The 20,324-nt window shown below is 44.7% G+C and overlaps 2 protein-coding genes across 5 annotated transcripts in view; one reads left to right on the top strand and one right to left on the bottom strand.

The window, feature by feature from the left end:
- The window catches only part of EIF2AK1 (eukaryotic translation initiation factor 2 alpha kinase 1), a 14,260-nt gene extending 13,872 nt beyond the window's left edge, over positions 1–388 (bottom strand). Inside the window, exon 1 of one of the 2 annotated variants that reach the window (XR_003570564.1) lies at positions 265–388. Coding sequence is in view for 1 of the 2 variants with exons in the window: in XM_027878159.1 (XP_027733960.1) it covers positions 265–349 (85 nt within the window). In the remaining variant the exon portion in view is untranslated. The remainder of the gene's footprint in view (positions 1–264) is intronic. The other variant, XM_027878159.1, reaches the window with a different exon arrangement.
- A 318-nt stretch (positions 389–706) lies between these two features.
- On the top strand, positions 707–18,616 carry USP42 (ubiquitin specific peptidase 42). 3 transcript variants are annotated; one of them, XM_027878155.1, is made up of 17 exons: positions 707–931; positions 3,904–4,141; positions 4,819–5,019; positions 6,100–6,210; positions 6,343–6,445; positions 6,612–6,679; positions 6,830–6,900; positions 7,396–7,478; positions 9,396–9,507; positions 9,886–10,026; positions 10,215–10,315; positions 10,772–10,907; positions 11,538–12,272; positions 12,614–12,699; positions 13,318–14,805; positions 15,303–15,595; positions 17,502–18,616. In XM_027878155.1, exons 2-17 carry the CDS (start codon positions 3,913–3,915, stop codon positions 17,540–17,542), a joined length of 3,999 nt encoding a protein of 1,332 aa, XP_027733956.1. In that variant the 5' UTR covers positions 707–931; positions 3,904–3,912; the 3' UTR covers positions 17,543–18,616. The 3 variants fall into 3 exon arrangements, with proteins under 3 accessions (XP_027733956.1, XP_027733957.1, XP_027733958.1); XM_027878156.1 differs by lacking the exon at positions 707–931 and adding an exon at positions 1,598–1,671; XM_027878157.1 differs by lacking the exon at positions 707–931 and adding an exon at positions 1,778–1,798.
- The last annotated feature ends 1,708 nt before the right edge of the window (positions 18,617–20,324 follow it).

The raw sequence follows: 20,324 nt of genomic DNA, 5'->3' as shown, positions 1-20,324 counted from the left end.
TAATTGGGAAGCTAATTAATTTTTCTAAGAGTGCACGGAAAGCAGCTGCCCGGGGAGGACGAGGCGCTCCGTGCCCGGGGAGGGGGAGCTCATCCCGCGGCCGCAGGGCTGGGCCTGCCCGCTCTTGCATCACCCTCGGAGCGCAGGGGAACGCAGGGAAGGAGGATGGCGGCAGTTCCGCGCTCCTGCCCGCCCTGCCTGCCGGGGGAAGCCGGGACAAAAGGCCGCCCTCCCCGCTGCCCCCCCAGGGTTAGTCCCGCTTACCGTCAAAGCGCGGCTCGGGGCTCTCCTCAGGGAACTCGATGGCGGGCGGCGCCCGCAGCGCCGCAGCACTCCCGCCCCTCCACATGGCGGGCACCGCGGGACCCTCCGCTCCGCCCGGCGGGGCCCGCCCGCCTTGCCCGGGGGCGGCCCAGGGGGCCGGGCCAGCCTTTATGGCCGCTCTTTGAGCTCGGAGCGATATAGAACATGAACCGGAGGAACAAACCGGGGAGGGGGGAACTGCGGCCGGGAGAGGCGGGGACGGGCGGGCGCGTGCTCGTACCGCTACTCCCCGGCGGGGAGCGGAGCGTTCCCTCCCCTCCGCCCGGGCACCGGCACCGCCCGCGCCCCGCGGGAACCCCGCGCCCGGGCCGGGGGTCGCCGAGCCCCCTCTAGCGGCTCCCGGCCGCGGCACAGGGGCGGTGCCGGTCCCCGTGTGACCCGGAGGCGCTCGCTGCTCCCCCCGCCGCCGCCGCCGCCTCCTCCTCCTCTCCTCCCCCCGCCCGCCCGCCCGCCTGCCCGGCCGGCGCCGGGCCCCGGATGCAAGAGGCCGGCGGAGGGACGTCATTGTTCCCCGACGGGCTGTAACAGGAGGCGGAGCGGGCCGGGCTGAGGCGGGGGCTGCGGCGAGGGGGACCCGGCAGCGCCGAGTCAAGCGGGGCCGAGCCAGGTAATGGGGCTGGGGGGGAAGCGCCGGGCCCGCCGGCGGCCCCCGGCACAGCCCGGCGGCGCCGCGTGCGGCTCCCGCCTGGAAATCAATGGGCCCGGGGGAGGGGCCGGCCCGGGAAAGGGAAGGGAAAGCGACCGGCGGGAGCAGCCGGCACAGCCCAGCCCAGCCCACCGCGCCGGGGCGCGGGCCGGGCGCTCGGCCGCTGCCCTCCCGGCTGGCGGGCAGCCGGAGGGGGTGGGACCCCCGGGCGGGGCGGGGCGCCGTCCCCAGCACGCGGCGGAGGGACCCAGCCCCGCCGCCGCCACCCCCTGGGCCGGCGGGACCGGCCCCCTCCCGGGGCGGCGGATCCTCTCCGCCCGCCCTTCCCCGTTCCGCGCCGGGGTCCCGCCGGCGCCCGCCCGCCTCTCCTTCCTCCTCCTCCTTCCTCCTGCTGCTGCCGCTGCCGCCGGCGTGGGGGGCTCGGCGTGGCTTCCCCGCGTCCCGGCGCGGGCGGGAGGGCGGCCGGCCCGGCCCGGCCCGGCCCCGCGGCGGGTGCGGCGCAGAGCTCCGCCTGGCCCCGCGTTGTTCCCGCTCGGCGCGGCGGCTCCCGCGGCCCCTCCGCCCCGCGCCCGGGGGGCTCCGTGCCCGGTTCGCCTCCCCTCGCCGCCCCCCCCGCGTTGCCATGGGCACGGAGCCGCCGTTGGGCGCCGCCGCCGCCGCGGTCCGGCCCCTGGGCCGGGATGGGACGCGGGCCCGGACAGGTCAGCGCGGGGCCGGGGGGCGGGCGCGGGGAGCGGCGGGGCGGGGGCGGCCCGGCATGTGCGGGCTGGGGGGAGATGGGCGAGGCGGGGGCTCCCCCAGGGCCGGTCCTCGGCCCCCTTCGCCTGCGTGGGTTTTGTTTTGTGTGTCTCTGGGTTCTTGCCGCGCTCAGCGCGGACATGTTGCATGCGGTGCTTGCCCGTGCCCCTTCTCCCTGCCCCTTCTCCCTGCCCCGGCCGGCAGTCTTTTGCTCTCGGTGTCAGAGCGTTTTCGGGAAGCAAAGCCCTTCGGAACCCCTGAGCTGGTGTTTCGGGCAGCACTGACCCCGGGCTGGAGTCCGAGGCTGGGCGGGCTGCTGGGCTGTGAGCGGTGCTTTGGGGGCGCTCCGGGCTCGGTCCCGCCGCCACCAGCGGGACGCGGCGCTCGGAGCTGTCCCACGGCTCGTCATTGAGGGCGAAGAGGTTAATTACTCCCGCCTCTCCTGCCTTTCATTTTGTAACTTTCATTTTACCGGGTTAGCCCCGCCCGGGCTGGTGCTGCAGGAGTTCCCTCTCGTTCCCGTGTGCCGCTGGTGTTTGCTTACAATCCCTGCCGAAAACCTTCGCGTTGTACTGAGATAAGGGCGCAGTCGCACTCCCTGGTCAGACGCGGTTCTGTGAGCGGGATCTCGTGTCAAACCCTCCCGAGCTGTGATTTATTGTATGCGGAGCCGGGACCAAACATAAATACTTAGCTCCAACTCGGAACTGATGTGTGTGCTGTGGTGAGACTGCTAAACAAATCTAATGCAACGCTGGAAATGGGAGGAAAGTAACTGTTTTATCTGGTTTACTCTTCGGTATCATCCTGGGAGAAGTCTGTTGTGGGAATAGCACAGGGAAATAACTCTCAATACACATGGCAGTGTAAGTTTATGTTCAGCAGTGGTGCAGGAACACAATCTGTATGTACGTTGAACAGTGGGAGAGGAAAAATATCAGTGTTGATAGTTTTTGTACTACTTTGTCAAAGAGATGTGGTGTCCAAAATGAGAATTATGTTGACATATTTTGCAGAAGTGGTGAGCCCGAGTTATTCTTACCAGCATTGATACCTGCTGGTGTGTAGTGCTTGATATGTGGTGATGTGTTACTCAGTTGTCAAAATAAATTTAAAAATACTTAAGGCTTCCCTCGCTGGTCAGTATGACGCCCAAGCTTTTTTTGTGATAACATTCTTCTGTTTGCTTTTCACTGCAGTGTCTTGATTCTGGTTTTTGTCCTGCAAATATGTTTTAAATATGTTGTTGAAACCCCTTCCCTGGAGATGTCACTAGTATCTGCAATTTGAAGTCTGGATCTTACTTGAAAATCACTGAGCCCAAGAACTATCATCTTAGTCTTCCAAATGGACAAGGATGTCTTAATTTTTCAGTAGAATGAGAATGAATTTTCCATTTTTGTGTATTATAATCTCACAAATGGAAAAATGTGTATAGATTGGATTTTAAATTGAGAATTTACAGGGGGGAAAAATCTAATTAAAGGCTTTGTGCATAATTTGTCTTTTGAGGGACGAGAAGTTCTCCAATTTACTGTGCTTTGTTTAATCTACCTGACTTTTTATCATCAGCAATCAAGTTGTGCCATGAATCTGAAACTGCTTTATGCTTTGTTCTCTCAGATATTTTGGTATAACAAAGTAGCTTATGCTTTAAACCCTCAGTTAAGTTTACAGTTTCCCTAAACTTAAAAAGGCCCTACATGCTATAGGAAGACAGTAGTAAAAATTTACATGTAGAAATGGATAATTGATCATGTAATTATTCAGCAGCTTACTATGCACACACAATTACACATAGTTAAAGAGGTATCATCTCAAAACCTAATCAGCATTTTATAAAGTACTTAGTATCTGTTATTGCCTTTGCTCTTGAGGGCTGAGGGTTTGTTTTGCTTTCTTTTGCATTCAGCATTTTCTTTTTATAGCTTACATTCCTCTGTTGTTTTTCCCTGGCCAAACATACAACTCTACATAAGTAGAGCTGAAAAAGATGCTTTTTAATTCAACCTTTTGGTTGATAGTAAGCATTGTAAATGTGATAGGTGCAAAATACCACAAGGAGTGCTGCCAAAATGCTATCCAATCAAATACATCTTGGAAGGGCAGAAGAAACCCAGGTGCAAAGTAATCTTTTCTTTCTGCAATGCTTCTCGATGTTCCTTATGTCAATCAGAACTTTTGCCTTGTTACAGATATGAACAATGACCATAGTTAACAAGCCAAAATCCTCAAAGTCTAAAAAATCTTCATCCAGAAGGTCTGACAAATCTATGAAACCCCGTACTAAAAAAATGACGTCACGCACCGCGAGTTTGGGCCGGGTACCGCCTGCAGAAGATCCAAACAAAGTCTCTGTGGACAAAGGCCCTGGAGGGCACATTTATTGTAGATCATCTCAAAAATCGAAGCCTTTTGCCCAAAGAGATCTAGGTAAGTGTGTCTTTTGTCCTCCCCCTGTTTTGTTTTGGGTTTTTTTCTGAAACAAAACAAAAGTAGAAGCAGTTCTTCGTTGTTGCAGTGATATATAAAATGGGACTAGGATGAACTGAGAGTTTAGTGACAGACTTCAATTCTGTACATCCCCTGAGGCAACTGAAGGGACAAGTGTTGCAGAACTTAGTTTTATCTATTTGTAAATTAGTGTTGATCTCTTTGCAATCAAATAAGGGCAGCTTTTCATAACACATAGATTTACCCAGACCTTTCCCGTTACGCAGAAGAAAGTTCATTTTGCCGTGGCTACTCATGGCTTCCATTATTCACAAGTCTTTGAATGATAATGCTGCTCAGGGAGAGATCTGGTGTCTGGGAGGTTGCTTTCTGTGCTACTAAGGAAAAACCCAGTAATTTAATTGATAAACAGTATAGATGTAAAGAAGCCTGGTACTAAAATAAGGGTGGTAGTTTCTCTCTTGCGTTGGAAGAATTAAAACAGGTGAATAAACTATTGTCCAAACCAGTGTGTTGAGCAGCAGATTGAAGTGGCAGTGCATCCTGTGTCGCTGTGCTTTGGAGCCGGTTCTTCAGGGTGGTGTTCAGGATGCTGCTCTTCAAACCCCCTCTTTAAACCCAAACCACTACATGCCTCTCAAACCACCGTTTTGCAGTTGTTAACGATGGGATTGCTCCGCCGCAAAGAATTCTTTTTCCACCCGAGAAAATCTGTATGGATTGGCAACAAACCCAGAGCGTCGGGGTTGGGCTGCAGAACCTCGGCAACACGTGTTTCCTCAATTCCACTCTCCAGTGTCTGACCTACACGCCTCCTCTTGCCAACTACATGCTGTCCCTTGAGCACACCAAGTCATGTGAGTGCTTTCTAACCTTGTAAATCTGTTGGGCAGCTCTGAAGGTGAAAAGAAAAGCGATGATTGTGCGGAGCATATTCCGAGTTGTCCCGTTGGATGGGTAGAAGCGGGTTTTGAACGTGATCTTGAAGGTCTTTTCCAGCCTGAACGATTCAATGATTCTCTTAACAGGAGGCTCAGAATAGCAAATAAAGTGAATTTGTTAATTTAATGTGCTGTGGTAAAACTTAAAGAAAAGATCATTTCTTGCTTCGTGCGAATAATGAAGTACGTCGTAAAGGAAGGCATTTGATGAACGTTTGGCATTTGGGTTTCCTGCTGGCAGAAAGGTGATAAAATTTGGGATGCTGGCTTTGAAGATTCTTGGCTTTCACAGCCTGGATGCTGTAGTGCACTAATACTGTGACAGATTATATGGTCAGTATTGACCCATTAAAAAAACCCCAAACCCTAGAAAGTATTACAGGTTGATCTCTTATGAACTGAAATAGAAATTTGTGCGGGACTGTATTAAAATTTAGACTGATTTTATTCTAAGTGAAAGTTTGTATTTTTTAAACCCTTGAACTTGTGTTCTTTGAATGCCATTTTTCTATTTGAATTTATTTTAAGCCCAGGGGAGCCTCTTTTCATATCCATAAATGTGTTTTTTACTAAGGGACCTGTGTACTTTCTAGTCTGATATCTAAGTATTTATTCCTAGAAATTTAATTATGTATAATTCCCATATGTAAAAATTATTTCATTTGAGAATCATAGAATCCTTCGGGTTGGAAGGAACCTTAAAAATCATTTAGTTGCAACCCCCTGCTGTGGGCAGGGATATCTTCCATTGGGAATGTTCAAGGTCAGGTTGGGTGGGACTTTGAGCAGCCTGGTCTGTGATTCTGCAGTTTTTATTCTGCACAGTTCTGCATAATAATACAAAAATGTTGGGGTATTGGCACCTTAGGACAAGAGACTGTAGCATGGAAAGTGGACACTGCACCTGTAAATTAAAGATTGTTGTTTTGGGGGGAGGGTGGTTTATAGCAATGCATATTTGACCAGACTGCAACAGTTTCTTCTCTTGCTGTTCAGGTCATGTAGAAGGATTCTGTATGATGTGCACAATGGAAAGTCACATCAACCAGGTCCTGTGTTGCTCTAATAATGCCATCAAACCTACATCTGTTATCAATGGCCTTAAAAGTAAGTAATTTGTTTGTGGTTTTTTTTTCTAATTTTTCTAAATAATTGTGATACTTTAAAGAAGAGCTATTTTAATAATACACGTTTTCTTTCATTCTATAAGAGATAAATAATAACCTTCTTATTTATTAGGAATAGGAAAACATTTCCATTTTGGCAGTCAAGAGGATGCACATGAATTCTTATGCTTCACTGTTGATGCTTTACAGAAGGCTTGCTTGAATGGGAGCACCAAGTAAGCATAAACAAATTAACTCTTAAATGTTCCCTAACCCCTCTTACTCCTTTATTTACTATCACAAATTAAAAAAAACTATGTCCTTGGTTGTCATAAAAAACTGTTTGAGGGGTTAACTCTGTGCCTTCAGCCTTCTGAGGTCTGACTCTTAATTTATTTCCAGATTGGACAGATCTTCTCAAGCCACCACACTTATCTATCAAATCTTTGGAGGATATCTAAGATCCCGAGGTACTTCTAAAAAAAATTACTGTCTTTTGAACTGATCCGTGTCTGTTTGTAATAAAGGAGTCTGTAGTTTGACTAAACTGGTATGTATTAATAATTGAAATTAGCACAGTGCCCTTCACCTGTTGTTAAGCCTTTGTGTTTTGATTGCAGTGAAGTGCTTGAACTGCAAGGCAGTATCGGACACGTACGAGCCCTTCCTCGACGTTACCTTGGACATAAAGGTGAGGAGTTCTCCGAGGGTGTAAAGACTTGTAGAGCTTTGTAAAATAAAGTCATTTTGCCTAAAAACGAATATTGCTGGAACAAAAGAGCTTGGGAGTGGGTCTGACTGTGTTGTTCTGTGCAAGCCATGCAAATGGTCTCCATGTTTGTATTGGATTTAAGCTGGAAAAATAATTATTATATCTACACAAACAGTGATGCTATCATGCTTCTCAATTATTCTACTTCAGTATACATCTATTGTTAGACTGATGGGTTGATTGTTCTCGTTACTGATGCCAAAGCATACCATAGATGCTGTCTGTGGCATTGCAAAATTCATTTATTTTGAAGTAGAACCATTTTCAAATGAGATAAATGCTCAATGTGCTGTTTCTGCCTCCTTCACAATAGGTCACCTAAGTATGAACTGGCAAGGTTCTCTTGTAAAGTGCTAAAGTGTTTGAAATTTTGCATTTCTTGTGACTTAGTGCTCTAATCTCTTACTCATCCAGGCAGTTACGTCTGTCACCAGAGCTCTAGAACAATTTGTGAAACCAGAACAACTGGATGGTGAAAACAGCTATAAATGTAGCAAGTAAGATAATTATTATTAATTACACCTTAATATGTGTTTAATTCAGTGCATGACTTAGAGCACAAGTTCTCATTTGACTTTGTTTAGTAGTAAGATAGTGAGACTTGGCTCTGTTTCATTTTATTTTGGTTGTGCAACAAATACACTGAAATCATTCAAACCTTGGGAAATCAGGCATTTTGTTTCTAAGTGAGTAATTTATGTGTTTCTGTTTGAATATTTGGAAATATATTGTCAGAATTGTGGCCATGAGCTCACATGAGACTTTTATTCCTCGTCTTGTCCACACTGGGGCTTGTCAGCCTTCCTGAGTGTGGAGCTGTGCTCTGGAATGTGGCCAGAAGATAAAGGAATGTCTGATCAGTAGTGGTGAGCTGAGCACGGAGCTGAGGGCAAGGATTTGGGGTGGGAGGCAACACCAGCTTCCTGAAGGTCGTGGGAAGCAAACTGAGGTTGGGTCTGGGTGAATGTGAACAGGCTCAGTGACAATCAACCTCGGGGGGCTCCTGGAACACCTGTGGATGAGTTGTGTCTGAAATGAGCCACCCTAAACCTGACCTGTGCTTAGTGAAAGCTGTGGAGCTCAGATGTTCTGTGTGCTCATCCATATGGGAAATGTTCCAGCATATGGGAAAGCCCTGCCCATTTGTGTGAGCTGTTTTGGCCAAACAAGTTTGGTATTCAAATGTAAGCTCAGAAAAGCAAAGACCACCAGGCTTGCTTCTGTAACATTCCTGTCTGATCCTTCTAAATGAAAAATGCAATCCCTGCTTTTTGTTGTTGGAAAACTTTAGTTAATTAGCACATCTGAATGCAGATATTGAATAAAGAGCATCCAACGGGCATCAGTTTAATCCCAGGTTCATTTTACTCTGTGGGTCCCAGCAAGCAACATGTAATATTTGAGTAATTCCCAGAGTTTCCAGATTGGGGCTGAGGATGAGTAAGATAACTGTAATAAGCACCTCACATCTGAATTTCATGATCCTTCATTAATGTGGAGGGTGAGGAGTTTAGTCATGCATAAACCCAGATGTTTCAGTCTTTTTGTGAGTTTAAAAAGAAAGGTTTGGTTTATGTACAGTATCATTTCTATCGCTGGTAAACTGTTACATTACTTTTCAGTTTTTTCTAATTGATGTTTTCCTTTCATTTCTTACCATGATTTCATGATTTTTTTCTAATAAAGATTACTGCCTGAAAACTTTGTCTCTAATTACAGGTTTCATAGGATTTTAGAAACCACGTGTGGGGTTTTTTTCAGTTATTTTGGGTGGGTCTTTTCTTTTGTTCCTAGGCTTTCTCCATCAGTTTGGAATTCTCAGCCTTGTGTTTTGACATCAGAGTCTGAAAAGAGGCTATTTAATTCTTTCTGATTGTTAACTCTCAACAGGATTTTTCTTGACAATGTAAAGGGACACGTTTCAGTCTTTGTCTGTGCTGGTGGTTGCATTTCAGGGCTTACTCTGTACCTGCTGCCTTTGAATGCAACCAACAGGACGAGGAATTTTGTTTTGAAGGACTGCAGATGGAATCAGTGTCTTTCCAGACAACCCCACACTGCCCAATTGTCTCCTGCAGAATTTTTCCTTCCAGTGATTTTTTTTTTAATATAATTTTTTTTTCTTTTTTTTTACATTTTTTCACAGCCTTACCTTTTTGGCATAAGAAATGCTCAGGCATTTCTTTGGCTATCAAAAGGATAAGTTCTAAATCCTTTATTCTTTGTTCTGTAGAGCTGTCCTCTTATATCCTGCTATCTCCCCTCTGTTAACAAAGCTGAAATACAATGTATGGATTTATGAAAAGCTCTGACATATTATGCAAGTAAATATCATTCAAACAGCATGAAACTCCTTGGACTTTTTTGTGGGAAAAGAATATACTGTTCAAAATGTGTCTGTGCTTGTTTTGAAGGTGTAAAAAGATGGTTCCAGCGTCCAAGAGATACACGATCCATCGCTCTTCCAACGTCCTCACGATATCACTGAAAAGATTCGCAAATTTTACAGGTGGAAAGATCAACAAGGTACATTTACAGCTGCAGTGCTGCTTTACCTTCTTGGAATGGAACATTTCCCAAAGATGAACACTCATGTTAAGGTTGTTCATGTGTTCAGGCAGTAACTGTAGTGGAAGAAAAGTCAATGTAACAGCTGTGACTCCTTCATTTTTTAATAGTGATAAAGTTCCTGTGTGACCATAAGAATATACTTTATAGAGCTAACTCTGTAGAAAATAGTTCCCTGCAACTTAAATTATTAAATATTATGACAATAGGTATTTTTAAGTGAATCAAAAAATATATTCGTGTAATCCTAGTCGGTGTTTTTAGAAGTGTTTTGATTTTTTTCAGGCTGTTCCATGAATTATTTCAGGATAATTTTTGAATCTTCTTTGTGTTTAGGATGTAAAATACCCTGAATATTTGGATCTTCGAGCGTACATGTCCCAGTCCATTGGAGAACCCCTCATCTATGCTTTGTATGCAGTTCTTGTACACAGTGGCTTCAACTGTAACGCTGGGCACTATCTCTGCTTCATCAAGGTAGAAACAGCTCCATTTCTAGCAGGGGAAAGTCTGTGCTGGCAAAGAAATTAAAATGTTACTGGTAACATTTCGAGGGGAGAAGATTGCATTCTGTGTTGTGTTAGCTGTGCTGTGGTATGTTTTGTTCTGTGGTGTCCTTTGGAACACATGCAATTCATCTGAAGATACATTATCTCTGTTTGCAGGCTGGTAATGGACTTTGGTATCGAATGAATGATGCCTCAGTAGAACTTTCTGATATCAAAACAGTTCTCAATCAGCAAGCTTATGTACTTTTTTATATCAGGTAATAACAACCACTAAATGTGTTCAGAATGTTTTTACTATCAAATGACTTCTTCTTTTCTGAAAGTCTTTTCACCGCTAGGAAAATAGTACTATTTGTACAATTCACCTCTGTCTAACTGGGAATTCCCCATGTCATTTATTTAAATCTCTTTCATTGCTTGGCCTTAAACTTCTGCACTTGTGTATCCTGCTATATATCTGCCCTTTGTAGCTGGTTAATTTAGAACAGAGGAGAGATGATGGCCACAGATGATGTAAGGCTGAGTTACTGCTCTGAGAAGGACGTCACTGTAGGAAGACCATTGCCTAATTTTCAGTTTGCAGTCTCGGCTAAGCCTTTTGTATCTGTCTTGCATGTCATATATACACTGTTCCTGGGAAATTATGGGGTGGGGTTTAATCCAAGAAGGGGCTGCCAGCAAAGCCCTGAGCTGAGTCCCTGCTGTTCCTGCAGGCGCTACGACCTGACGCTGGGGGAACGCGCGTTCTACCTGCCCGCCCCGACCTACCCCCGCCCCTTCCTGGGCCAGCGGGGAGCCAGCAAACAGCCTGGCTTCATGGGACCACGGCTGCCTCCTCACATGATCAAGGTGATGACAGGGGGGCAGAGAACGGCACCAAATGACAGTGGGGGTCGGTGTGAAGGGGGGTTGTTGTTGTTTTATTTTCCCTTCCGCGCTGCAGCGTCTTCACCGCCCTCGTGCTGCAGCCAGAGCTGCTCGAACAGTGGCTGATCCTGAACTGTGCAGCCGTGCTGCTTCACTGCTTTATCCTCCCAGCTCAGCTTTCTAAAGCACTGAGAGCTATGCTCTTGAGACAAGTCTACTAATGCTTAAATAATTTAAATTTAAAGGGTAAATATCCCCCACCCCGCCCCCATCAGTGTCACTTCAGTTGAAACTGTTCTTGATTACCAGAAGAATTATTCCAGTGTTGTCATGGAATGTTTTAAGAGGAAAATAAGTATTTTTTTGGAGTAGCTTTAGTCAATGTTAAGTTGATTGGGTGGGTTTCAATAATGATGCTCATTTGATACCAATCTGCAGTTAACCAGAGGCAGGAATTAAACACACTTGTTGGACTTGCACTTATATGGGAAGGGGAGGTGTTTTCTTAGGTTTGAGCAATTTGTAGAAGTGTATAGTAGGAGAATTTCATGTTTTAGAACTTGGATTGCTGTGTGTTCCAACATACCCATTTTGCAATGTCTTTAAATGCAGAGTTCGAGTCGTTTAAATGGAAATGGACCCTTGAAAGAGGATCCCAGTGCAGTTGGTGTGGCTGTAAAAAGGCCTTCGTCAGCCCCACCGACAGCCTGTGTTCAAAACTGGGCCATTTCCAGGCCTTCAATGACTGACCCGTCAAAAAACCAGAAGATCACTATCAGTATTCACAACAAACTGCCTGCACGTCAGACTGTGCCCCAGCTGGAGTGCCCGAGCAGTGCTGGGGAGGATGAGGACCTGAGCAAGCCTGTCCCTTCAGCCACAGTTACAAACCCCTCCGCAGCAGAGCCTACCTCAAATCAACCCCCGGCGTCGCTCCCCACTCCTCACGTCTCCAAACAGGAACTCCCTGATGAAATCTTTGCTGAGCCAGCAGTGAATGGAAACCCCAAGCTGGGTTCTGAGAACACGGTCCCTTACGGTGCAGAACCTTCAGGAAAACCCGAGGAGTCAAAGGGCTTGTTTAAAAGGAATTGTAACGTGATATCTTCCAATGGAATTCTGATTGGGAAGGTGGTCCGCACATTGCAGAACTCCCACTCGTCCTGCCCGAGTGCTGAAGAGAGATCCCAGCACGAGCTGCCAAAAATCGATTCCCTAAATGGTGCTATTAGTTTAGATAACGAATATAAAGAAAATGGACTGAAACTTGACGATTCTACTTGCCAAGTCCAACCCGTTAAACCTTCTGAGATGTTCTTTCCTAAAGCAAACGGAGTGCTGGAAACGGTGAGTTACGTCTGCTCCATCTGGACTTTCTCACCTGTGATATGTTCTGTATTCATCAGCGTTCCGGTGTTCCTGATTCCTGGGAAGTGCCAAGGAAACACAAAGCACGAGTGTCATTCTGACCCTTTGTGCTGTGATCTCACTGAGTTCACAAAGCTGAGCTGTCACGTGAGAAGTGTTCAACATCAGACAAATTCGGCTCAGATAATGCTTCATAAGTTTCATAAAATGTATTGGTAACTCAGTGTGCTCTTGTCTATCATTTTGCAAATGATAGTTTTCTACTAAAGAGAGCTTTTTTTTTTTTTCCCTGTTTGTTAACTTCTGTGTTTTAATTGTAGATGCCTCAAGCTTTGTCACCCAATCCTCAAGGTGTCTTAGACTCTCTCACATACAGCCAGCTGAACAGCTTGTCAGAGGAGAAAAGGTAAAATGAGTACACTCTGGTTAAAAAAAGAAATTTATCATTATTTCACCTGTCTACTAATATTACTTAACAGAAAGCTTTACATCATTACAGAGAACTCCACGCTGCACGTGTAGTATCACAAACATCAGCACTGGGCACACGTTATTGTGACACTAAACACTGGCAAATGCCTCCTGGAAAACTTTTATAGAATGTTTTTACATTTTCCTTCCGTTGTCTGGAATACTTTTGCTATTCCTCTTTTCCACCCTAGGATGAGTGAATGTACATTCCCACCATCTGTTCTCCCATGTGGGAGAGAGTGGGAAATCTGTGTGTTTAGTTTTTTCTAGAGGGGGGAAGAGCAAATATAGTTGTTGTGGCTGTTGATGTGATTCAGAGCTGCAAGTGGAAGGAGATGGATGTGTTGGGTGTGTTTTCTTAAGGTAATACTTGCAGAAGTGAGAGAAGAAAAACACTTTCCCTGGGAGCTGAGGAAGGTGTAAGAATAGGTTTCTAAAAGGAATGTCTTGCAGAGTTTGGCATTAGCCACCTTTTTTTTTTTTACTAAACTCCCTAACATTTCTGTTTGAGATGGACTTTTTCAAGTTAAAAATATGTTTTTGTTTTGTGCAGTGTATCTGGACCTCAGAAATCTTCTGAGAAAGATGATCTTATGGAAACTGTAGTCATGGAAGCACTGTTTGCTTATGAAGAATCCAGGAAGGTTCCTTCCAACTTTAGCTGTGAGGTTGAGAAACTTTTTACTCAACCAGATTCTGAAACCATTTTTACCAAAGAAGAAGTTGCTGAAAGTATTATAACAAAAGCTGATAATGCACATCTCAATATCAATGGTCAGCACAAGGTCAGGAAAAAATCCTTGGACACTGAAGATGAATTCCTTGGGCAGCGTGACTCTGAAGACATCAGAGACAAAGACAAACCCAGAAGATCAAAAGAACCTGAACTCATTTCAAAAGAAAACCCTTTGTACATCAAAGGGTCTCCTGAGAGCAAAGAGAAATTAGGGCAAACTTCCTCTGTGAAGCCTGACACTGAATGTAGTTCTAAAAAACTTGCATCTCTAGATATTCCAGATAAATGCCAAGATACAAAGGACATTTCTAATAATTATGTAGAGGTACCGCCTGTTAACGACTCTTCCATTACAAAGCTGGATAAAGTATTGGAAAGCCAATTTTCTAGAGCAGACGAGGGACTGAGCAGTAAAATATGCGAAGAAGAGAAACATCTGAAAAAAAATAAGAAAAAAATACACGACTCTAAAAGAACTGACAAAGAGCACTACCGACGGAAGAGGGAGAACTCTGACACCGAGGAGAGGGAGAGGCAAAGCAGGAGCAAAGCAGAGGAACATTCCCACAGGAGGAGGAGCTCTCGCAGCGTGGACACGAACAAGCAGAACCGTCACAAGCAGGACTATTGCAGTGAGAGCAGGTACAGATCTTCCCACAATGACAGGAGCAGTCCAAGCAACGGCAGGAGCTCAGGGAAATACTCTCGTTACAGATCCCGAAGCAGAGAAAGGACAGAACAAGACAGGAATAGGTATTACTATTCCAAAGGGGAGAGAGCTTGGAATAGAGAAAGATACTACCAAGATGAGCCACGGAGATGGGAAAAGTGCAGATACTACAACGATTATTATTCCTCCCATGGAACGAGGGACGGCAGAGAGAGGAGGTCCTCTCACTGTGATAAAGACTATGACAAGTTGAGCCAAGCTTACAGCAGGTCCCACAAGGATTATCACTGCAAAAGCAGGTGGGTTCACACCCCACTCCCTCGAGAGGAGGATTTACATCACTTCAGCAGCCACAGAGCAAACCCACACCACTGTTCAGTACCTCAGCAGCATCCTGACAGATACTCCCGGGACAGGCATGCGCTGCCACCCCTGCCAGCACACTCACACCCCGAGGACTCCTCCCGGGAAAACGACAAACTGAGGAACAGCAAAAGAAGATACTCCCACCAGGAAGAAAGTGGCAGTGACATAGAAAAGAAATACAGAAAGGTAGATGACCAAAGAATCAAAAAGTATAAGAAGGTCAAGAAGAAAAAGAAGTCCAAAGATAAACATCGAGAGAAGGATTACAAGTAAGCAAGGATTCCAGCATAATCAGCAATTTTTTTCCTAATTATTTTCTGGGTATTTTCTCATGTCTGCCTTTTTTTCCATTGTTTCTAAGTTATTTTTTTACCATAACGTGACGGGATCATGTCATTAGGTTGGTCAAGTGAAGATAGGAAAGATATTGCTGAATTGTGTTAGGACACTAGAGCTGGACACTGCAGTCAGAGTAACATCTGCACACGGTTTTTGATTAGGCTACAAATTGAATTTTTTTAAATTTTTTTTTTTAAACCCCCCATACTCCACAACCAGCCCCTGTTAATGATCTGTGTACGAACCAGGAGCTGTTGTCCTTCATGCTGAGGGCTTAAGTTTGCTGCATCTAAAGTGAGTTAGATGTGCAGGAAATGACCACAAAACACGCTGCAAGTCGCCACCTGTGGTAAAATAAATAACATTTCATATAATACATCAAGTGCCACATCTGTCTGTCTATTTTTAACTTGCATGTTTCCTTCAGACTTTATGATTTGGATTGCTCTGTGCTCCACTTTGACAATGACAATCGCAAACATAAGAAAAAGAAGAAAAAGAAGAAGCACGATAGGAAACTGAAAGACTTATTGGAATATTTAGATCCTCGTTTCCAGAAGAAAACATGGGAGAAGAAGGAAGAATCCCGTCCTCCAGATGACCATTTATGTGAGCAATACAGAAGCCAGGGCAGGAAACAACCCTACAAGGAAGAGATGCCTTCTGGTGCAGGTGACAGCAAGAAATGCAGCTCCGTGGCATCCCAGGAGTGTGGCAGAGGTAAGGAAGCCCAGGCTGTTGGCAGGACTCTTTTTAATTCAGGACAACCTTTAAAAGCTTCTGTGGTGAAATCTCTGCTTTATATTTCCTGCCTTCCAAACAATACCGGGGCAGGGGGGTTGGAATAGGTGATCTTCCAACCCAACCCATTCTGTGATTTAAATAAAATGCTGTGTTCAGCTGTTTCATGGCACAGAAACTGCTGGTTGCTTATTCAGAGTAGCAGAAATTGGTGATAATACCAATATATTGCTGGTTCAAGAGCAGCTCTGCCTTCTCCTAAGCTCAGTTGTCAACCCTCCAGAGGATACTCCCCAATTTAACACCTGGAGAGTATGTTAAATTCCTGCTATTTCATTTAGTTGTGGGGTTTTTGTTAGTATAGGCTTAAAAATACGTAGAAGTGGGCTGATGAAGCAGCTCTTTCCCAATTCTTAATATTTAAAAAAAAAAAGCCTGTTTGGTGCTTCTTATAAAAAAACTAAATACCAACTTGAATGTCTGACTGAATTCACACTGAACTCTCAGCTGTTGCTTGTCATAATCTTGACTTGGGCTCTCAGTAGATAAATGAATTAAATTAATTAGCTCTAGAATTATGCAATGAAGATTGCACACTGCCACACATGCAGCATCTAAAATCAAATTTGACAGCATTTCCCATGAAATTTTTTCTGAACAGATGTGTTTGTTGTAGAAATAAAACCTTTTAAAATGCCTGTTATCTGACATAAACCAGTTCCAGTTACTGATCTATAAAAACCAGAACAATCCCCCAGCTATTTTACACCGGATATTTGAAGTGACCCCTGAAGAAGGCAGCTCACTATCCAAAAGCAAGTTTTATTGTTACATTTTCTACATTTTACACCTACCCACAGTTTAAGAATTGGGTTAATGGTCAGTGACACCCTGCTCGTTACCAGCCCAGTGTTGAAAATGTCATTATGGCTGAGTGCATTTTGCTATTTGGAGAAGTTTAATCCTGAAAGAGATTTTAACTTTCCAGGATTTCATGTGGTTTCCACATTGAGGTAAATTGCCACAGTCAGTAGATTCTTGCACTGAAAAGTTTGCCCGAGGCGAAGAGGAAATGCATTTGTGGAAAACTGATTGTCTTTTAGGACATAAGCAACCCAAAGTTTCATTCTGAAAATACAGCGTGGAGGGAAAGCTGATTGTTCACCCATTATTTTAAACAAGGAAAATTAAAGAAGGACTGAACTGAGGTCTTTCAAATATTAATGTTGTAAAAATAGACCTTTTTTTATTATATTGATATCAAAATAACCCTTATTGCTCTGAAAGTGTCTCGGGTCTAGCTGATAAATCAGGAACTAAACAGGGTAAAATGCACTTGCTCAGTGTTGGTTTGGCTTTAGGGAGTTCTCTGGCCAGCAGATGGCAAACTTGGGTTTTTCTAAACCCATCTGAAGCACAGGGAGAAGATAAATGTGAGAAAATAAATGCCTTGCACCTCGTTGCCCAGGTCCTGGGGCAGTGAGGTTGCTGGGCTGAGGTGAAGGAGGGTGTGTTCATTGCTCTAAAGCACTTTATTTCCCACATTCTTACCTGTTCTCTGCAGGAGTTTCTGCAGGCTCTGGGTGGGTGGGGCTGGGTCAGCCTGACCACAGAGATGCTGTCGAGGCAAACCTTCAGCTAAATGGGACTTGCTGAGGTGCAGCACTTGCTGTTGGAGCAGGTGGCTCTGTCCTGGTGCTCTGAAGGGGTCACCAGCCTGAGCCTGGAACTGAAACGGGCTCAGGCTGGGAGAGCTGGATCCTGTAGTCACAGAGCAGATGGAGGGGGCAGCTCTGAACCTTCTGTGTCAGAAATGGAGCCACTGAGACCCAGACTGATGTTCAGTGCCACGACAGGACTGACCTTGCTTCCTTTTGCCTTTCAGGTGTGGAGCTGACTGAGGAAAGCCTTCAATACTCAGACTAAACCCACCATCAAACCCAGCGACTTCTTCCCATCCACCCCAGCAACCCTTTACCTTCCAATCAACGACTTTTTATCATCAAAACCACCGACTTCTTACCTTCGATTACCTGACATTACCAATATTGACCATCGAAACTTAAAATTTATTATCAAAACAATTACCATCGAGACAAAAATCCAGTCATAAGTGGTGCTTAACATTTCTGTACAGATTTTACCATATAAGAACTTTTTTTTAGTTTTTAACTTGAGACTTTCTTTTTTAAAATATACTTCTAATCCAAAAGGGTGAAAACTTTTTACAACTGCTGAACATTGTAAATTACCACATAAATATCTCACTGAGGTGAGATAATGCCCTGGAATAGACCATCTCAAATGCTGCTTAATTACAGACTCAGGTTGACTTTATGTTATTCATGTAATGTTACTCCAAGTTAAGACATCTGGTGCAAGAGCGACCAGGAAGTATAAAAATTGCAACTGACAGTCTGTATATTTAATTTAAAGACTTATTTAAAACTTCACAAGTTTTGCAAGAGCTTCATTTTTATTTTTTTTTTTTTCTGTGGTCTGACACTAGAAACTAATTTACTTCACATTTGAGTTATATTCAATATCTGAAGAAAATCTTCTGGTTTTCAACATTGTGAAACAACGAATATGCAGTTCTGAATGTATCTCTCAAGACTATTTGTATATTGTTCCATATGTTTTTATTACATTTTCTTAATATACTGTCATTTGTCTTAAGTCTCAGTTGTCTGTTTTGTCTCTCTAAAGTGTCTAGTTACAGACAAATTCATACTGTGATTTTTATTTTTATTATTAAATGCTATCAAACTGTGATGCACTTATTATTCACTGGTCCTGCATCAGGAGATGAGTGGGGAACCTGTATTAAATACAGTTCATCTGAATAATCTGTCTGGTTTATACAAGCTGTGTTGTTCAGAGATGTCTAAAAAGTTTGATCTTTGTTTTTTTAAAGATAAAAAAAAAGCACTTGCCCCACTGTAAATATATAGCATGTAAAATTTATATAGTATATAAATACAGCAAAGTTAAAATGGATTTTTTCCTGGAGTTTTACTTGAGTTATTTCACGTGCACCGTGTCCCGGGAGCTGGCAGAGCGTGGCCGATGCTCGAGGAGCCCCATCTGCCTCTCGGGGTAGGGAGAAGATGCCGCTGGGAGCCAGAGAAGATGAGTGAGTGCCCTGGGACGAGGATGCAGCCGCCTTTTCTCCTCAGAACTCAGAAGCTTCCCCGGCCAGGCACGGGCTGGGAGCTCAACTGCAGCTTCTTTAGTGCGTGTGACACTAAAAAAGCAGGAAAGGAAGGAGCGAGGTTAATGTGTCACTACAAACCTCATCTCTGGGTCCATGGGGAGCACCCCATGGTTAAAGCCAAACCAACCACGAGTGTACCTGCGTAATGTTCCTATGGCAACGGTTCTGTGACGTTACATAAAGTAACATGGCGAAGTAGCCAACATACCTGTCCTGTATCTGGCTTTTTTTTCCTCTTTTGTCCTCTGGCTCCAAGGGTTGGTGTCTTGTCCTTTGTCTGATGAGTAACTCTGGCATAAAATGTATCAAAGTGGTTTAAGTGGTGACTCTTGTGCCTCGTTCAGAGCCCCAGAGGCAACATCTGCCCGACCCGGCTCTGGAGCAGCGCAGGGAGAGCCCTCGGTGACACTTCCTGAGAGTTGAGGAGCAGCTTCTTCTAATTGAGGAAACTAATTAATCTACTTGAGGAGAAGAGATCTGACCCCTTCCCTTTACATTTGACTGAAACTCACCTTAGGGAACTGACAAAACACCTTAATTTAGGGTGGCTCTGAAGGGAAACCAGCTGTGAATGGAGTGACAGTGGCAGCAAACGGCACCTAAACAACCTACTGAGCAGCTGAAGGGGCTGCTCTCTGAAAAATTAAACCTGGTCATTGAAATTACTGTGCCTCAAGGCAGGGAAAAGAGGTCTTTTACTTAAAAGAGCTGTTGTAAAATTAAACCTTAATCTCTAAAGAAGAAGTCAGCAATTGCCTCCCAAGCATTCCTGGTGAATGAGGAGATACATAACAGTACAGTTTCACACTTTATTTTTGAGAAAACTGACAGATTTAAGCAACAGGTCTTAATGATAAATGAAAACATTAATATTGCAGTGGCTTTACATAAGAACATCACATTTTTAACAGTGATACAGAGTATTTGTCATGCAAATCACTTGTGTACACCAAGTAATACTTATATCAATACATATCTGTACAGTATTTACATTTTATATTTAAACTCTAGCTAGAAACATTTTCCAAGAAAATATAGAAATGAAACTGGTAAGCCACAAGTCTTAATTTGTAGCATTTGGTCTACAACAGACCTAGCTTTTCCAGCAAGCATATCTACATAGATATGTAATAAATCTTAAAAATATGCAGTTTTTTTTATATATGAAGCATTATAAATGCTGCTCAGTTTACAAAGGTTCAGTTTTGTACCAGTTGAAAACGGTTCAAAATGTTTCAGTGATGCTGAGCTTATTTTGTCAGAATATTGTAAAATTTAAGTCAGTCCAGCTGAGCTTAAGTTTTATGTACAGTTCTCTCGCAGTTGCACTGGCAGTGCCCAGCGGGTCACACGCTGAGCATGGGGCAGGAGCAGCCCTGGCTCTCGCTGCCCCTGCAACAGCAAAACCAACAAGGCTGGAAAATTACCCAAGTTTCAGTGCAACAGGAAGGGAGAATCTGTTGTCCCCAAAGGACTTTTCCTCAGCGTGGC

The sequence above is a fragment of the Empidonax traillii genome, unplaced genomic scaffold, assembly GCF_003031625.1.
Source record: "Empidonax traillii isolate 1590-97213 ecotype Southwest subspecies unplaced genomic scaffold, ASM303162v1 scaffold39:size2480183, whole genome shotgun sequence".
In the NCBI taxonomy this organism is placed as follows: domain Eukaryota; kingdom Metazoa; phylum Chordata; class Aves; order Passeriformes; family Tyrannidae; genus Empidonax; species Empidonax traillii.
The sequence above is the reverse complement of the archived record's forward strand: the minus strand, read 5'-3'. Positions and strand labels throughout refer to the sequence as shown.